Source organism: Apodemus sylvaticus, chromosome 21, assembly GCF_947179515.1.
Source record: "Apodemus sylvaticus chromosome 21, mApoSyl1.1, whole genome shotgun sequence".
NCBI lineage: Eukaryota > Metazoa > Chordata > Mammalia > Rodentia > Muridae > Apodemus > Apodemus sylvaticus.
In genome coordinates this window covers 45,887,059-45,903,068 of record NC_067492.1, presented here as the reverse complement: position 1 = coordinate 45,903,068, position 16,010 = coordinate 45,887,059, and the positions used below count along the sequence as shown (strand labels likewise).

General features: G+C 48.7%; 2 protein-coding genes across 2 annotated transcripts; one reads left to right on the top strand and one right to left on the bottom strand.

Moving 5' to 3' along the window:
* Positions 1-3,401: 3,401 nt before the first annotated feature.
* On the top strand, positions 3,402-8,323 carry Rtbdn (retbindin). Its single transcript, XM_052166381.1, has 5 exons — positions 3,402-3,570; positions 5,577-5,736; positions 5,862-5,972; positions 7,823-7,919; positions 8,135-8,323. The coding sequence occupies exons 1-5, from the start codon at positions 3,402-3,404 to the stop codon at positions 8,321-8,323; spliced, it is 726 nt and encodes a 241-aa protein (XP_052022341.1).
* A 1,635-nt stretch (positions 8,324-9,958) lies between these two features.
* Rnaseh2a (ribonuclease H2 subunit A) lies at positions 9,959-15,997 on the bottom strand. Its single transcript, XM_052166380.1, has 8 exons — positions 15,785-15,997; positions 15,502-15,573; positions 15,268-15,394; positions 15,080-15,167; positions 11,661-11,798; positions 11,465-11,552; positions 10,256-10,379; positions 9,959-10,156 (listed from the first exon to the last, which is right to left on the bottom strand). The coding sequence occupies exons 1-8, from the start codon at positions 15,909-15,911 to the stop codon at positions 10,015-10,017; spliced, it is 906 nt and encodes a 301-aa protein (XP_052022340.1). The 5' UTR covers positions 15,912-15,997; the 3' UTR covers positions 9,959-10,014.
* Between the last annotated feature and the right edge of the window lie 13 nt (positions 15,998-16,010).

Below are 16,010 nucleotides of genomic sequence, written 5' to 3'. Positions count from 1 at the left end.
GAGTCACGTGTTCAAGCAAGAGGCTGGACCTCATGGGAGTTTTCCCCCCCAGAAAAACGTGTCTATACACCCAGACCTCCTTCCTTTGCCTCCCACAGGGCAGAGTCCTCAAGTCTTGCACCCCTCCAGAATCTCATGGTCAGGATTAAGGAGTCAGGCCAGGTCAGGATATATTTATAAGAGCGATTAGCTGGTAGTTGGGGAGGGGGCAGATGAAGCGATTCTTACTCCGCCCTCAATAATCACTCTGCTGAGCCCAAACCAGACCATGCTTCTCAGAGTTGGAGAGAACATCCTCTGAACCCTAGACAGAGCGGGAAGGCCTCTCTTGCCTTTGGTGACAGCCTGTAAGTGACCCAAGGTCTCCGAGGGCAGGGTTTCTGGACTAGAGCGACCTCTGCCGGACAACGGAGCCGACAACGAGGTCTGGGTCAGTGTGTTCTTGGTTGATCCTCACGTCTGAACCTTTGCCTGTATTATGGTTGTCTGGGTCTTTCTTCCCGTCGGTCAGCGTTGCCATCTCTACGCGTCTCTTGCTCGCATTGCCTTTGTTCATGGCTTACATTTTTCTCAGGTTCCGGGAGGGGAAAGCTGTCCCTGGTGCTGGCCTAGTGCTACTGTCCAAGGTGCTGAAATATAAACACCCTGAACGAAATGAGGGCGTGGATGTGCACAGGGTCTTGCGGGAGGGGAAAGCCACAAAAAGGATAAATATCACCCACAACCACCTTGGCCCAGCCCAGACAAAATCTGGGTCCTGTAATTTGGCTCCTGGGGCTTCTGCTATACCACAGTTGGCCACAGAATGATAGAGACAGGGGATCCCTACAGCCTGGGCTCCCATAGGAGCATCTTACCAGAGGGTGAGGCATTATTAACTCATTCATTTTCTTACTCAACATTTACTGAAAATGTGCTGTGTGCAAGTGTAGAATAGTATGTGTCAATATGGGAGTTCATCAATAAAAGACATAAAAAACAAGAACAATACAAAAAACAAACAAAATCCCTCCCTTGGGGCTGGAGAGATTTCTAAATCATTAAGAGCACCGGCTGCTCTTCCAGAGGACCTAGGTTTGAACCTAGCACTCATGTGGTGGCTTACAACCATTCATAACTCCAGTTCCAGGAGTCTGATATTTTCTTTTGGCCTCCTTGAAAACCAGGAACAGACATGCATGAAGCCAAAACACCTATACACGTAAAATAATTTAAACTTTATATAAAAAAAAAGAGTGCTTGCGGGCTGGTGAGATGGCTCAGCGGTTAAGAGCACTGACTGCTCTTCCGAAGGTCCCGAGTTCAAATCCCAGCAACCACATGGTGGCTCAACAATTCTAACAAGATCTGATGTTCAGAAGAGTGTACTTACATATAACAATAAATAAATCTTTAAAAAAAAAAAGTGCTTGCTGCTTACGCAAAGGACCAGAGTTTGACTCCCAGAACCCACATTGGGTAGTTCACAACAGCTTGTAACTCCACCTCCAGGTGATCAGAGGTATCTGACCTCTTCAGGCACCTACAGTAAAGTACATGGATAGCACCTCCCAAGGCATACAAAAAATAATTAAAATAAGTCAGGAAAAAAATGCCTGCTGTACCCTGAAATAGAAGGAAGACACATTTCTTTCTGGTGGTAGTATATATGTTCTAGAAGGATGGATGTACCTACTTTTAAAACATGTATATGAAATATGAATACAACCAGAAGCAATGCTCCACACATATAACACACTGCACATACTTACACATATATCCTCCTCAAGCACAGGCATAAATATTAACATATACTTTGTGCATACTTCTCAAATAAAGGCCTACCTGTTCTCCAAAACCTCACAAAAGGGGTTGGGAAGATGGCTCAGTGGTTAGGAATACACTATACTTGAAGAGGACCCGAGTTCAGTTCCTAGCACCCATGCCAGGCAGTTCGCAACTGCCTGTAACACCAGCTCTAGTTGATCTAACCAAAGGACTCTGACCTCATCAGGTGATTACACTCATATCCACAGACCCATATGGACACACACACCATTGATAATAATTAAAAATAGTAAAATATAAAAAAGAAAACTACCAACACATAATCATAAAAAAGAATCACACACAGTATATGTATATGTTTGTGAATATCCAGCAAACAGATTAACATATACACATATACATATAAAATTCATACCCTACAATAATATAAACAGACACTTAGGAAACACAGACACTCATCAAATGCAATTATTCTATAAAATGCACTCAAACATCCCAGCACACACAATTCCAAACCTAAGCATGCCCAATGGTGCACAATTCCCTCCTAATACATAGACTCATGTTTCTTTCAACACAACTCATCAGCTCAACACAGGTCCATGAAAGTCCATGCATGCCCCCACCTTCTTCTCCATGGCTGTTTCCCCCTCCCCCCACCTAGTTCTCCATCTTGAGTTAATTTGTGAAGACTGAGATTTTTATGTCTTGTGTACAAGTGCATCTTCCAGAATCCAGTATAGAGTATGTGTTTAATAAATGCCTTTTGAATTAATGGACAGAATGCTAAAGGACATAAGCTGGAGAAAGACACAGAAGCATCACATGAAAATACCTATGAGAGAGAGACAGAGACAGAGAGACAGGAAAGGAGACACAGAGCCCTTAAATCTCAAGTTTAGCATAGGGCGAGCTTGTAGATATAAATGCACCAGTCCCAAGTGCGCCTGTTTTAGGGTTGTGGAGGTGGGGCTTTGGAAGTCCCCGCCTCTTAACCAAACCACACCCCTTTCAGTCGCGGCTCTTGGCTGGCCTTGGTTCGGTGGTTCAGAGGTGTCTCAGCATCCCCTAGACTCCAGCCTGCAAACAGGTGAGTGGCAGTGGGCAGGGAGTCGGGAATCCAGTCTCCAGTACCGTTACCTTCCTCTGTCCAGAGGCTTTTGGACCCTAGGGGTGGAACCGCAGCCCCGCGCAGTCCGGCTTGGCCCTGGTGAAAGCTCCTAAGCAGATTGTGAACCGAGAGAAGGTGACCGTGAAAGGAGTCGGGGGCGGGGGTGCTGAAAAGAGAGAGAGAGGGGAGGTCCTGGTGGAAGAGGGGCTTGGAGGAGCTGAGGTGGTTCCGTTACTCTGAAGGAATTTGGTGGCAGAGGACAAACAGGCTGAGAGCTTGTTTGCATGGGAACGGTGTTTTGACCCAAGGAATGAAAGAGATGAATCCGGTGGGAGGGGGTCTTGGGTGAGAATCCCCCTAAGGGTTGAGGAGCCCGTGGCCACTGCCTGGTTTCCTCATCTATGGCCTATCCTCTGTGTGCCTGGCAACGATTTCTGTGTGCACCAACCGGTGCCAACCTAAGTCTCCAGAAAGAAATCACCCCTCATCCTTCTCCAGCAGTTGGCTCTTGTCTCAGGAGGGCATGGCCCACGAAGGCCACTTCCAACACAGACGCCTGGTCTGGGCCCTGCGACTGATCCTGGCGTGGATCTTCTTGGTGGCCGATGGAGGGAGCCACCCACTGCAAGCTAGGTCCTGGGGACAACCTGGGCTGACAGCCAAGGTGAACACAGGCCAGCTGCAGCTAGCAGGTGAGCATTCCCTCACCCCTAACACCCAGAAAACCCACTTAGATCTTCCTTGTAAGAGGACTTAGGGTAATAGAGGGTGGGCACACAGGGCTAGTGGTGACTGATGGTTTCAACAGCCCAGAGTCTGCCTGTCAGACTGCTGGGTTCAAATTCTCTGTGACCTTAAGCAAATCAGATAACCTAGGCAGAGTGTTAGGCGCGGTGGTGCCCACCTCTAATCCTAGCACATAGAAGGTGGATGTAGGAGGATTAGGATTTCAAGGCCAACCTCGGCTATATGTGGAACTGGAGGTCAGTTTGGGCTACATGAAAAGCTATCTCAAAATAAACAAATAGGAGCTGGGCAGTGGTGGTGGCTTTGATCCTAGCACTCAGAGGCAGGCAGATCTGGGGGTCCGAGGTCAGACTGAGTTCCAGGACAGCCAAAGCTACACAGAGAAACCCTGTGTCAAAACACTAAATAGGGCTGGAGAGATGGCTCATCGACTAAGAGCACCGAGTGCGCTTCCGGAGGTCGTGAGTTCAATTCCCAGCAACCAATTGAACTCAAATCACAATAATGGGATTTGGTGCCCTCTTCTGGTGTGTCTAAAGACAGCTACAGTGTACTCATATACATAAAACAAATAAATATAAAAAGCACTAAATAAATAAATAAATAGTGCTCATGAAAAAGTGACTGATCCTAACCCCAATAACCTGAGTCAGATTCCTGTACTGAAAATTGTGGGGGTTGGGGATTTAGCTCAGTGGTAGAGCGCTTGCCTAGCAAGCGCAAGGCCCTGGGTTTGGTCCTCAGCTCTGTTAAAAAAAAAAGAAAGAAAGAAAGAAAGAAAATTGTGAAAGGAGAAAACCGGTTCCTGCAACTTGTCCTCTGACCTACACACACACACACAGTGGCACATGAGCAGTTGTGCACACACACAATATAAATACATTGATTAAATTTAAGTTTAAAAATTAGGATAAATGAGTAGTGCTGGAGGTATAGCTCGATGGTAGAAGTGCTCCTCTCATGGGTAATGAAGTGTCCTAGGTCAAATCCCCAGTAAATAAGACGAGGGAGAAATGTCAGACCTAACATAGGGGTGTTGTGGAAATTAAGCACATAAACATTGATGCTGCCATTTAGAAACACAGGCAAATATACTGGAAAAATTGAAGTTGCATTTCAAAGAAAAAAGAATTCTCCAGTGGTGGACTGTGAACCAAAGGCCCTTCACACGCTAGGCAAGTGCTATCCACTAAGCCACACCGCCAGCTCTAGTTATTGCTACTTTGTGGGTTCTTCCTTTTCTCACCCTTTATCCCCCTGGTTTCACCTCTATCACTAGATAAAAGAGAGAGGAGAGAGAGATTCTTGAATCTAATTCCTTTCTTCCTGTTTCTTCTTTGCTTGTAGCTGGTCTCTGTTAATTTGTAAGTTCTTTGCTTGTAGCTGGTCTTTGTTAATTTGTAAGTTCTCTTTTCCACCCTTCATCCCCCCCAATGTCTTTCCTTTTGTTTCTTCTTTGACCACGGCTACTAATGAACCACAACCAGTACCACCCCCTGAATGACCAACAACCACCACACCACCTGGGGGGGGGGCTGAGAATTTATATACCCTCTGAAAAGTTCCCAGAATTGTAAACATCACACTTCTGGAGAAACTATTTGCAGCTGGCAAAACCATGCCCCTGCACGAGACAAATCCCAGTCAGCTGCTGAGGACGGTCTGAAGCAGTCCCATACCCCACACCTGGGATCAAAACAAAAACATATTCTTATAATGTTTGTGTGTTTCTTAAGAGAAACCAAAATTCCAGAACTGTCACTACAGGTTTGTTTTTATTTTTAGCCAGGATTTCTTTAAGTTGTCTAGCCTGGTTTTCAATTTGAGATCCCCCTGCCCCAGCCTCCCAAGTGTCTGGGATTACAGATACCTGTCATGTCATCCAACTGCAGAGAAATCTCTTTAAGGTTTTTCTCTTTGGGAAAACAGCTGATAGAATCTCCGTTGTCAGGGCACCCTCAGTCCTTGGTTCTACCACCATACCCAAGGATCCAAGCTCCTGGTCCACAGACACCACCAGTGCCAGAACCTTGCTGCACTGCAGAGATAGACAGACCAGAGGCATCAAGCCCAGAAAGCCTTCTAGAGAGCTGCGGGGCACCAAGCCCAGAGTGAGTACTGTGTCCTCTAGCCTGTCCCCCTCCCCGGTTCTCTGTTCTACTTGCCCTAACCTGGTAAGGCTTAACTCCTGGCCCTGAGTATCGCGCGGTATTTGCCCTGTCTCTCCCGCGTCCAGATGTGAATTCTTCCTGCGACACCTTCAAAGAGCCCTCCGTGATCGCTTCCACCCGCAGCTGTTCGGGGTACGCCCAGTGCAGCCTCTCTGCCCTGAGCTCTGCCAGATTTGGTAAGAGAGGCGGGAACAGGGGCGTGTCCTAACGTTCGGTGCTGGACCGAGGGCCTTAGTTTGCGCTACAAAGCCAGAATGGGTCTATGGAAAGAGATCTAGTGTGTACTCTGCAGGGCAGAAAGGGGAGAGAGGCCTGAGAATGAACTGGCAGTGACTCTGATGAACCAGAAGTTTCAAAAGTTTCAGGCTTTTGATTCGCAGAGAAACTAAGAGGGAGCAAGGAGCTGCTACCAGATAGGTTGTCTGGGCTAGAGAACGGCTTGGCAGTTAAGAATACGTACTGCTTTTTCCGAGGACTGGAGTTCAGGCCCCAGCACCCGCATCAGGCTCACAGTTGCCTGTAACTCCAGCTCCAGGATATCTGGTTCCCTCTTTGGAGCTCCCTGGCATCTGCATTAGTGTACATACCAGATGGATACAAACGATTTAAAAATAATCTTAAACCTGATATGGTGGCACGTGCCTTTAATCCCAGCACTCAGGAGGCAGAGGCAGGCATATCTGAAAGGACCTCAAAGTCAGTTGGCACAAGTCACCCCAAGACCATGTTCTTAGCACAAAGATTTATTTGCCCTGTGGGGGAAAGGGACAGGGAATAAGAGACAAAAGATGGGCGACAGGTCAAGGGAGAAGGTAAGAGGAAAAGGGAGAGGAGAGAGGTATTTGTCTTGGAGGGACAAAAGATTGCCTCTGCACGGAGGAGACGATGTCCTATAGACAAATGTCAGTTCATAATGGTAAAAGAGGAAACCCCGTTAGGATGAGGTGCTTAATTTTAATTAAGGATGTTAATTAGGCAAGCCAAAGGGGGTGTTTAGTTGTTGGACTTCAACATTTTGACAGCTGGACCTGGGTAGTCAGCCTCAGGAGACAGTGGCTAAATAAGAGGGTAGACGTGGTAGCTTTAGGGATGTAATTTGGTTTTAGTAAGGAAGAGGCAAGGGGGAAGAGCAAGGCCTGCTAGAGACACGTTGGCCTGCTAGAGTGAGTTCTAGGACAGCCTACACAGAGAAACCCTATCCCTACCTTAAAAAACCAAACAGAACCCCATCCATCCATCCATCCATCCATCCATCCACCCACTCACCCATCTAATCTGTCTATCTCTTTCTTTCTTTCTTTCTTTTTCTTTCTTTCTTTCTTTCTTTCTTTCTTTCTTTCTTTCTTTCTCTTTCTTTCTTTCCTTCCTTCTTTCCTTCCTTCCTTCCTTCCTTCCTTCCTTCCTTCCTTCCTTCCTTCCTTCCTTCCTTCCTTCCTTCCTTCCTTCCTTCAAGACAGGGTCTCTCTGTAGCCCTGACTGTCCTGGAACTCACTCTGTAGACCAGGCTGGCCTCAAACTCAGAGATCCACTTGCCTCTGCCCCTCAAGCCCTGGGATTAAAGGTGTGCACCACCACTATCCAGCTACATGAGTTCAATTCTGGCCGCCTACATCAGGCTGCTTACAACTGCCTGTAACTTTAGCTCCAGGAGATCACACACACATACACACACGCACACAAACACACATGCATGTACATACATACGTACACAAAAAAGTAAATAAATAAAAATAACATTTTTAAAGGCGGGGGAGGGGGGGACACACATTGTGGTGGTGTGGATGGCCTGTAACACCCGGGAAAGAGGATCAGGAGCTCAAGGTACTCCTTAGACACAAACTCTAGACTTGCCTCAGATCCTGGTCTCACAAAAACAAACAGTAAATCCCAGGAAGAAACTCTGCAAACGCTGGGTGTCTGAGGGGTTGGGCCTGAGAAGGCCTTGGTCTGAGAGAGGGACGTGTGTGTCTTTAGAAGTCCGCTGACTCCAAAGCCTTGAACCTGTCTTCACTTCTCACGTGCCCAGGTTCACAACCTGCCAAGCAGATTTTATCTGTGGCCCGACTTGGCTGCAGTCCTCTGGAGAGAGGGGCTGTGAGTCCAGCTGCCGCACCTATGGGCAGGTAAGCAACAGAGGGTGCGAGGAGGAAATGGGCTTTGTATTATGGTCTGGATTACTGACATGCAACGCCATCTGAGTTCTTGATAGCCTTTAATTTTAACTAATCAGTACTTTTTTGAGGTAGGGACTCTCTGCGCAGCTCTTGCTATCCAGAAGACCTGCCCCAGCGGCTCAGGTTCCACATTCTCGAGCCCTGACCCCAACCCTTTCTCCTAGACCTTCGCCAATGCCACAGATCTGTGTCACTCTGCTTTGGGCCACGCCCTGCGGGTGGCAGCTCCTGGCTCTAGTCACTGCCTCAACGTCTCCATCTCCTCTCCAGGAGCCCGCCGCCACCCTCGTGCCTGGATTTCAAATGTTGCAGGCAGCGGCAGCGGCAGCGGTGACGGCAACAGCCCCGAGTAGACATTTGGCTTTCAATAAGTGTCCCTTCCCTAGGCCAGGAGCCGCCCAGAGTCATCTCCCTCTCTTCCTCTCTCCTTCCTTCCTAAACCAGGCCCTGGGGATGCCTAGACAGGCCCTTCCACCCGCTTTCCTAGAAACGACCTAACCCTCACTTATTTTCCTTTCCCAAAATAAAGTTGCCAGCCTAGACCATGCTATACGACGTGGCTGCTGCTTGGGGAAATACTTGGGGAGAACTCGGCAAAAATGATAGTCGTAGAAAGGGAAGGACAGACCAGAACCATGGCTCACAGGCCAACTCTGATGCCCAACATTCCATCTCCTCAAAAGAAACAACTCCAACAAGTTGTCCTCTGACCTCCAGGTTTGAGGTGGCACTTGTGTCGCCTTTCCCCAAAATATAGACAGATATAATAGTTTTTGGCTTTGATTTATTGAATCAGGACCTCATTATATAGCCTTGACTGACCTGAACTATGTAGACCAGGATGGCCTCTAACTCAGAGATCCACCTGTCTCCCAAATGCTGGGATGAAAGGTATGCAACACAACAGCACACAAACACACACAGAGAAGGACGAGGAGGCAGAGGACTGGAAAGATGGCTCCATGATTGACAGCAATAAAGAATGTTCTTACAGAGGACCTGATTCGCAAGACCCACAATGTGCCTCAAAACTGTCTCCAACTCCAGTTGCAGGGGATCTGGTGCCCTCTTCTGGCTTCTTTAAGTACTGCATGGATGTAGTGCACAGACATGCACAACTCCCTTAATTCTAACTCTGCAGAGGCAGAGGGATATCTGTGTTATGTAGCATCTGGTCTATGTAGCAAGTTCCAGGACAGCCAAGACTACTTAGAAACCCTGTCTCAACACAAAACACAGAGGAAGCACAAAACAAAGATATGTGGGCTGGAGAAGTCCAATGTTTAAGAGTATGCAGTTAGTTCAGATCCTAGCACCTACAGAGTAGGCCGTAACTGTCTCTAAGCCCAGCTCCAGGAGAGTATGAAGCCTTTGGCCTTCGAGGGCACTCACATTTACATGTGCACACTCCTATGTGTGCACACCCATGCACTTGCACTAACATGTGCACACCCCTGTGTGCACACCTACACACTTGCACTTACATGTGCACACTCCTATATGTGTACCCATGCACTTGCATTTACATGATCACACCCCTGTGGGCACACCCATACACTTGCATTTACATGTGCATACCCATATGTGTACACACCCATGCAAAGACATACACACAAACACAAAAATAATTTTAAAATTAAAACAAACAAACAACAAACAAAAACATAGGCATGATAGTGCACACCGCTTATCTCAGCACTTGGGAGGCAGAGGCAGGTGAGTGATGTGAGCTCAAGACCAACCTGGTCTACACAGTGAGTTCCAGTGTAGTGCTACTCCGTGGTAGCATGCGGTAGCTCACAAGCATGTGTGATGGGATCTGGCGCCCTCTTCTGCAGTGTCTGGAGACAGCTACAGTGTGCTCATACACATAGAATAATTCTAAAAAAGGAAAGGCAAGCCGCACCAAACTAGCAACGAGTTCTGTTTGACGGATCAGCTGCTAGCCGCAGGCATCCTGTCAGACCTTAGCCACAGAGCACTCCATCTACTTCTTGAACAGCTTTTATTCCTGAGTTAGAAAGGCAGGTGCACACATTGGCTTCTAGAGGCTGTTGGCTGCCTGGAGGCCTCGCTCCTGGAAGTATCTGTGGGGGCCCTGGGGGCGGCAGGTCCTCGGGCCCTGGCTGAAGTAGGCGGTGATTCTTCCGGCTTGCTCGGTGTCCTCCTCAGCTGCCGAGTCCTCCCTGTGGGGAGAGGAATGACTGGCCACTTCCCATCCGGCTGAGTGAACACATGACCTCCCGCCCCCTAGCCTGTTCCCCCAACACTCTCAGGACACGAACCAGGTGACATCTTCTGCCTCCTTTTCCAGGATGGCCTGGGCTGTGCTCCAACTGAACCGCACGAACTGGGGGAAGCCAAACACAGGGTCCACATGTTTCCTCAGCCAGGCTTTGGTCTTGGGATCTAGGGTGACAGAGGTGATGGTGACAGCGTCAGAGTGACAGGTGACAGAGGTGATGGTGACAGCGTCAGAGTGGCAGGTGACAGGCACATGCCACATTCATCCCTGGCTGCTTCACGTTCTTCTCTCTGTTGAGATGGAGTTTCACTACGTAGGCCAGGCTGGCCGTCACCTGTCTGCCTCTGCCTCTGGATTAAGGGTCTGTGTCTTCAGCTTCTTGAGTACCAAGATGCCCTCCACTGTTTACTTAAAAGTGTTGTATTGTCCGTCCCAGGTCCTTAGCCCGGGCAGTGTAGACCACCCAGCACCCCCTCTTCTGTATCCTACCAGTGCTCAAGAAGTTCTGGGGGAGCCAGGCAGTGGTGGTGTACGCCTTTAATCCTACACTTGGAAGGCAGAGGCAGGTGGATTTCTGAGTTCGAGGCCAGCCTGGTCTATTGAGTAAGATGGGGACAGCCAGGGCTACACAGAGAAACCCTGTCTGGAAAAAATAAAATAAAATACAGAATAAAGCTGGAGGCCAGCTCAGGCCACAAGGAATTTTCTTCTTCTTCTTCTTCTTCCTTTTTTTTGGGGGGGGTAGGGGTGGGGGATGGGGGATTAGTTTCATTTGTTTGGTGGTTTTTGTTGTTGTTGTTGTTGTTGTTTTATTTATTTATTTATTTATTTTTTTGTTTATTGAGACAGGGTTTCTCTGTGTAGCCCTGGCTGTCCTGGAACTCAGAAATCTGCCTGCCTCTGCCTCCCAAGCCTCTGCCTCCCAAGTGCTGGGATTACAGGCGTGCGCCACCACCGCCTGACTGGGGAGGATTAGCTTCAAGACAGGGTTTTTCTTTGTGTAATAGAGACTGGCTGTCCTGGACTCCCTTTGTAGACCAGGCTGGCCTTGAACTCACAGAGATCCCTACCTGCCTCTGCCCCATAAGTGTTAGGATGAAAGGCATAGGCCACCACCACCAATGGGGTTACACAGAAAACTAAAGGCAAGTTTATGTTATATGGTGTAAGAGAGGAAAGACCCAGGGGGTGAGGGAGAAAAGGGAAGAAAATTCCCTCCCAGCAGGGCCTGGACCTACTTCCAGCTCACCATTGGGATAGCCTGAGCCATAATCAGAGTCCAGATCCTGTAAATTCTCCACAAACCGCCAGTTCTTCACAGCCTGGTCTCGGGCCACCTGCAGGGAAGACGGCAGCTTAGAGCCGCCATCCTCGTGGCAAACTCGCTTATCCCTATGCGAGGGAGGGAAATACTGAGAGCGGGCCCTGGCCAGCAGGATACTAACCTTGGCAAAGATGCTGGCAGCACTGACCACAGGGAACAGGGAGTCGGCTTTGGCCTTGACCGTCACCTCGATCCCTGGAAAGCGCTGTTGTAGTCGGGCCTGGTACGTCTCTGGCATTCCCACAGTGTCTACAAATACCTGCCAGACACAGAAACATGGGAAAAGAAATGTAGTCACTTAACGTAGGCAACACAACTCTAAAACATCCGGTCTTCTCCTGAGGACGCCCAGAGCCCCACACATGCTACACAAACACTGCATGAGGCTACCAGCCCACTGTTGGTGTGTGCATGGGTGTTTTGCCTGCATGCGTGTCTGTGCACCACATGCGTGCTCCACACTGGTGGTGTGGAGAAGCCAATCCCGTTGCAGCTGGAGTTACAGACAGTTCTAAGCTCCCATCCAGGCCTGGGATTTGAACCTGGATCCCATGGAGGAGCAAACAGTGCTGTTTAACTGATGAGCCATCATCTTTCCAGTCCCCCTGGATTTTTTTTATTTACTATAAATTGCCTGTGGCCAGGGAAGATGGCTGGGAAGGGACAGGTGCTTTCCCATCTTAAATCCTCAGTCCCCACAGGTTACAAGAGAAACACTGACTGTAGAGCCCGCACCTCCCATGTGAGCCGCGCGTGCGAGTCAACACTCGGGCATAGACAGTGAGCAGAAGAAATGTTTGAGGGTACATTTCCGCCGGGCGGTGATGGCACACGCCTGTAATCCCAGCACTCTGGGAGGCAGAGGCAGGCAGATTTCTGAGTTCGAGGCCAGCCTGGTCTACAGAGTGAGTTCCAGGACAGCCAGGGCTATACAGGGAAACCCTGTCTTGAAAAAACCAAATTCAAAAACAAAAAAAAAAAAACAAAAACAAAACATTTCACAGGGACTCTGCTCTGCAGAGAGTAGAACAAAGTGGGGGGAAGGGGGGCAGCAGGTGGGACTACCGAGAAAAGGGCGCTGCACCCTCATACAGGACAGAAGCCAGTATGAAGGGGACCTGTGCAGTCACTCTGGACCACTGGAGACTACCACAGGGAAGGTGGGACATACATACATACACACACACATACATACATACATGCATACACACATACATACATACATACATACATACATACATACAGGGGAATAAAAACATCTGCCTCTAATGCTGAATGTTCCACCTAAACTTTTCCCTTGAAGGAAATCTTACTTTGTGGTATACGTGCACACATGTATACGTGCCAGGCTGTGGAAGTCATGTAGCCCGAACTGACTGTCAGGTGTTCTTGCCACCTGACGCTGAACCACCTTGACGCTGGAGAGTAAACTTAGGTTCTCTGGCGTGCTAGGCATGGGCTCTCCTGCTGACCTACAATATGGATACTCATCTCAAGTCCATCAACCGTGTGTGTGTGTGTGTGTGTGTGTGTGTGTGTGTGTGTGTACGCATGTGTATGAGTGTGCCAGGTCAGTCAGGGGCTTTCCTCAGTTGCTCTTCAAGAGTCATCCTAAAGCCAGGCTATGATAAACTGTTCAAAACCCAGGGTGGTGGTGCCCACCACCTTCAGTTCTAAGACTTTAGAAGCAGAGGTAGGTGGATCTCTGTGAGTTCAAAGTCAGCCAGTGTCAAAAACAGAATTAAACCATCAACAGAAAACTGGAATTAAAGGTATGAGTTATCAGGGCTGGAGAGAAGGCTCAGTGGGTAAGAGCACTGGCTGCTCTTCCAGAGGTCCTGAGTTTAATTCCCAGCAACCACATGGTGGCTCACAGCCATCTGTAATGGAATCCGATGATGCCCTCTTCTGGCAAACAGGCATACATGCAAATAGAGCATGCACGTTTGCATGAGTTCGCGCACATGCATACACACACATCTTATTAAGAAAAAAAAAAAAAAGGTATGTGCTACCAAGCTAGGCCATATCTAACTGATTTAAAAAAATTGTTCTTTTAACTTTAACAGGGATAGAGAAATGGCTCAGAGATAAAGAGCAGTCTTCTAGGGGACCCAGGTTCAGTTCCCAGTACCCACATCATGGCTCATAACTGTCTACAACTCATTTCCAAGGGATCCCACACCTTTTTCTAGCTTCTGTAGGCACCAGGAACTCATGTGGTACATAGACATGCACGCACGCACGCAGACAAAATACCCATATATATAAATATATAAAATTTGAAGGGCTGGAGAGACAGCTCAGAGGTTAAGAGCACTGGCTGCTCTTCCAGAGGCCCTGAGTTCAATTCCCAGCAACCACAAGGTGTCTCACAACCATCTGTAGTGGGATCTGATGCCCTCTTCTGGCCTACAGCCATATATGCAAGCAGAATGCTGTATACATAATAAATAGATATTTTTAAAAATTTAATACTTTTGACATTTATTGTGTTGGAGGGTATGTACTACCACAGTATGCAGGAGGTCACAGATGATCTTTGGGAATCAGTTACTCAGGGGGTCAAACTCAACAGCCCTGATTTTTATTTTTAATTCTTTATTTTTAAATAATCAACATGTACTTTTAATTTCTTAAAAAATATTATGTGTGTATGGGTGTATTACTTCTGTGTGTGAGTGTATTACTTGTGTGTATGGGTGTATTACTTGAGGAGAACAGAGAGGAAACAGAATGTCCTGGAGCAGGAGTTAAGGCTGTTCTGAGTCACCCAGTGGATGCTGCAAATCCAACCCATGTCTTCTGGAGGAAAGAAATAAAGTCCAAAGCTCTCATTTCTCTGGCCCCGTGACCCCCACCCTTTTTTTTTTTTTTGAGACTAGGTCTCTCACTAAACCTGGAACCCAACAATTCAGCAAGACTGGTTAGCCATCAGGACCCCAAGACCTTCCTGTCCCCTCATGCCCAGCACTGGGTGACAGGTTTATGTGCTGGGCCTGGCTTTACATTTGGACGCCATGGACCCAAACTCAGGTCCTCACACTTGTTTCAGACTGGGTCTCACTGTATGTGTGGAGGGATATCCCGGGACTCAGACATCTGCCTGCCTCCACCTCCTGAGTGCCAGGGTTTGAGTCCTGCCGCTGCCCCTCCATGGTCATGCTTCTACAACAGGCGCATACCAACTAAGCCACGGAGGGTCTCCACATAAGCCCTGAAGTCACAATCTCCCTCCTCCACATGTCCAGCCTCTTGTGATTTTTCTTTCTTTCTTTTTTTTTTTAAGCAGGGTTCGGGTTGGAGATAGCCTGGGCTGACATTCAATTCACTTTTTAGCCAAGGGTGACTGTAAACTCTTCATGTTCCTGCCTCCATTTCCGAAGTGCAACTACTCTGATTTTATGCAATGCTGGGATGGAAGCCAGGGTTTCATGCATGCTAGGCAAACAGTCTACCACCTTAATACATCCCCAGCCTCAACTTCGTAAAGCCCCCTTTACCAGAAGGTGACCAACGGGCTGTAACCCCACAGCTCACCTGGCTGACATTGACATGCTGATCCAGCGCGAACTGTATCAGTCCCGCAGCCGTATCATGTGACAGGGAGTTGAGGTTGTACTTGACCCTGTGGTGAGGGACAGAGCTTAGTCCACACCATCAGGACTGCAACCGCAGGACGCTGCCAGCCTGTTTGCTCTTTCCCCACTCATGAAGGTGCCCCTCACCGCCCAAGCATGCTGGTAGAGATCAGGTTTGGAGACAGGATGTCCAAAGCCCAACCCACAAAGTCTCCGTCCTCCTCCATTTTCGCAAAGAGCCTCTCCCGCTCGTTCTCTGTCAAGGTCTTTGAGTCTGAGAAGAAAGTTGAAGAAAAGGGGAGCAGGTGATTCTTTCCGTTCCTGATTTCCCTCCTGCACATACCTAGGATCCCAGCGTGCAGACATTTAGCACAGGCTTACCTGCCACTTTCAGGGCCTCCAGATCTTCCAGGCGGGACAGAGGGCAGTAACAGATGGCGTAGACCATGGGACCTTGGAAGGAGGGAAGTCAGATTTCTGAGAGCGGGGTTCCCATCAGTGAGTACGGAAAAGCCGCCTGCCTGGTTCCATCATCACCACAGCCCACGGCCATCCCACAATCGCTTCGGTATCCCAAGGCCGTGCATGATCCCCACTCCCGTTCCCCTGAAAACTGCACCACTTTTACCCACGCGCCTCCCAGCCCGCGGCCCTGGGGGCGCACCAAGCACTGGGCCTCGGCCCGCTTCATCTACGCCCAAGACGCACGGCTCCTTGAGGCACACAGCAGGTACAGGAGAACTCAGGCGACAGCGGCCTGTATTGTCCCTCTCCAGCTCGCTGAGATCCATGCCGCCTCTGCGACAGCCAACAACTGTAGAAAACAAAACTGCAGGCGCCGGTCCCAGCGCGCGTTTTCCGCGAATATTGTAGCCGCTCTTGATGCTGAC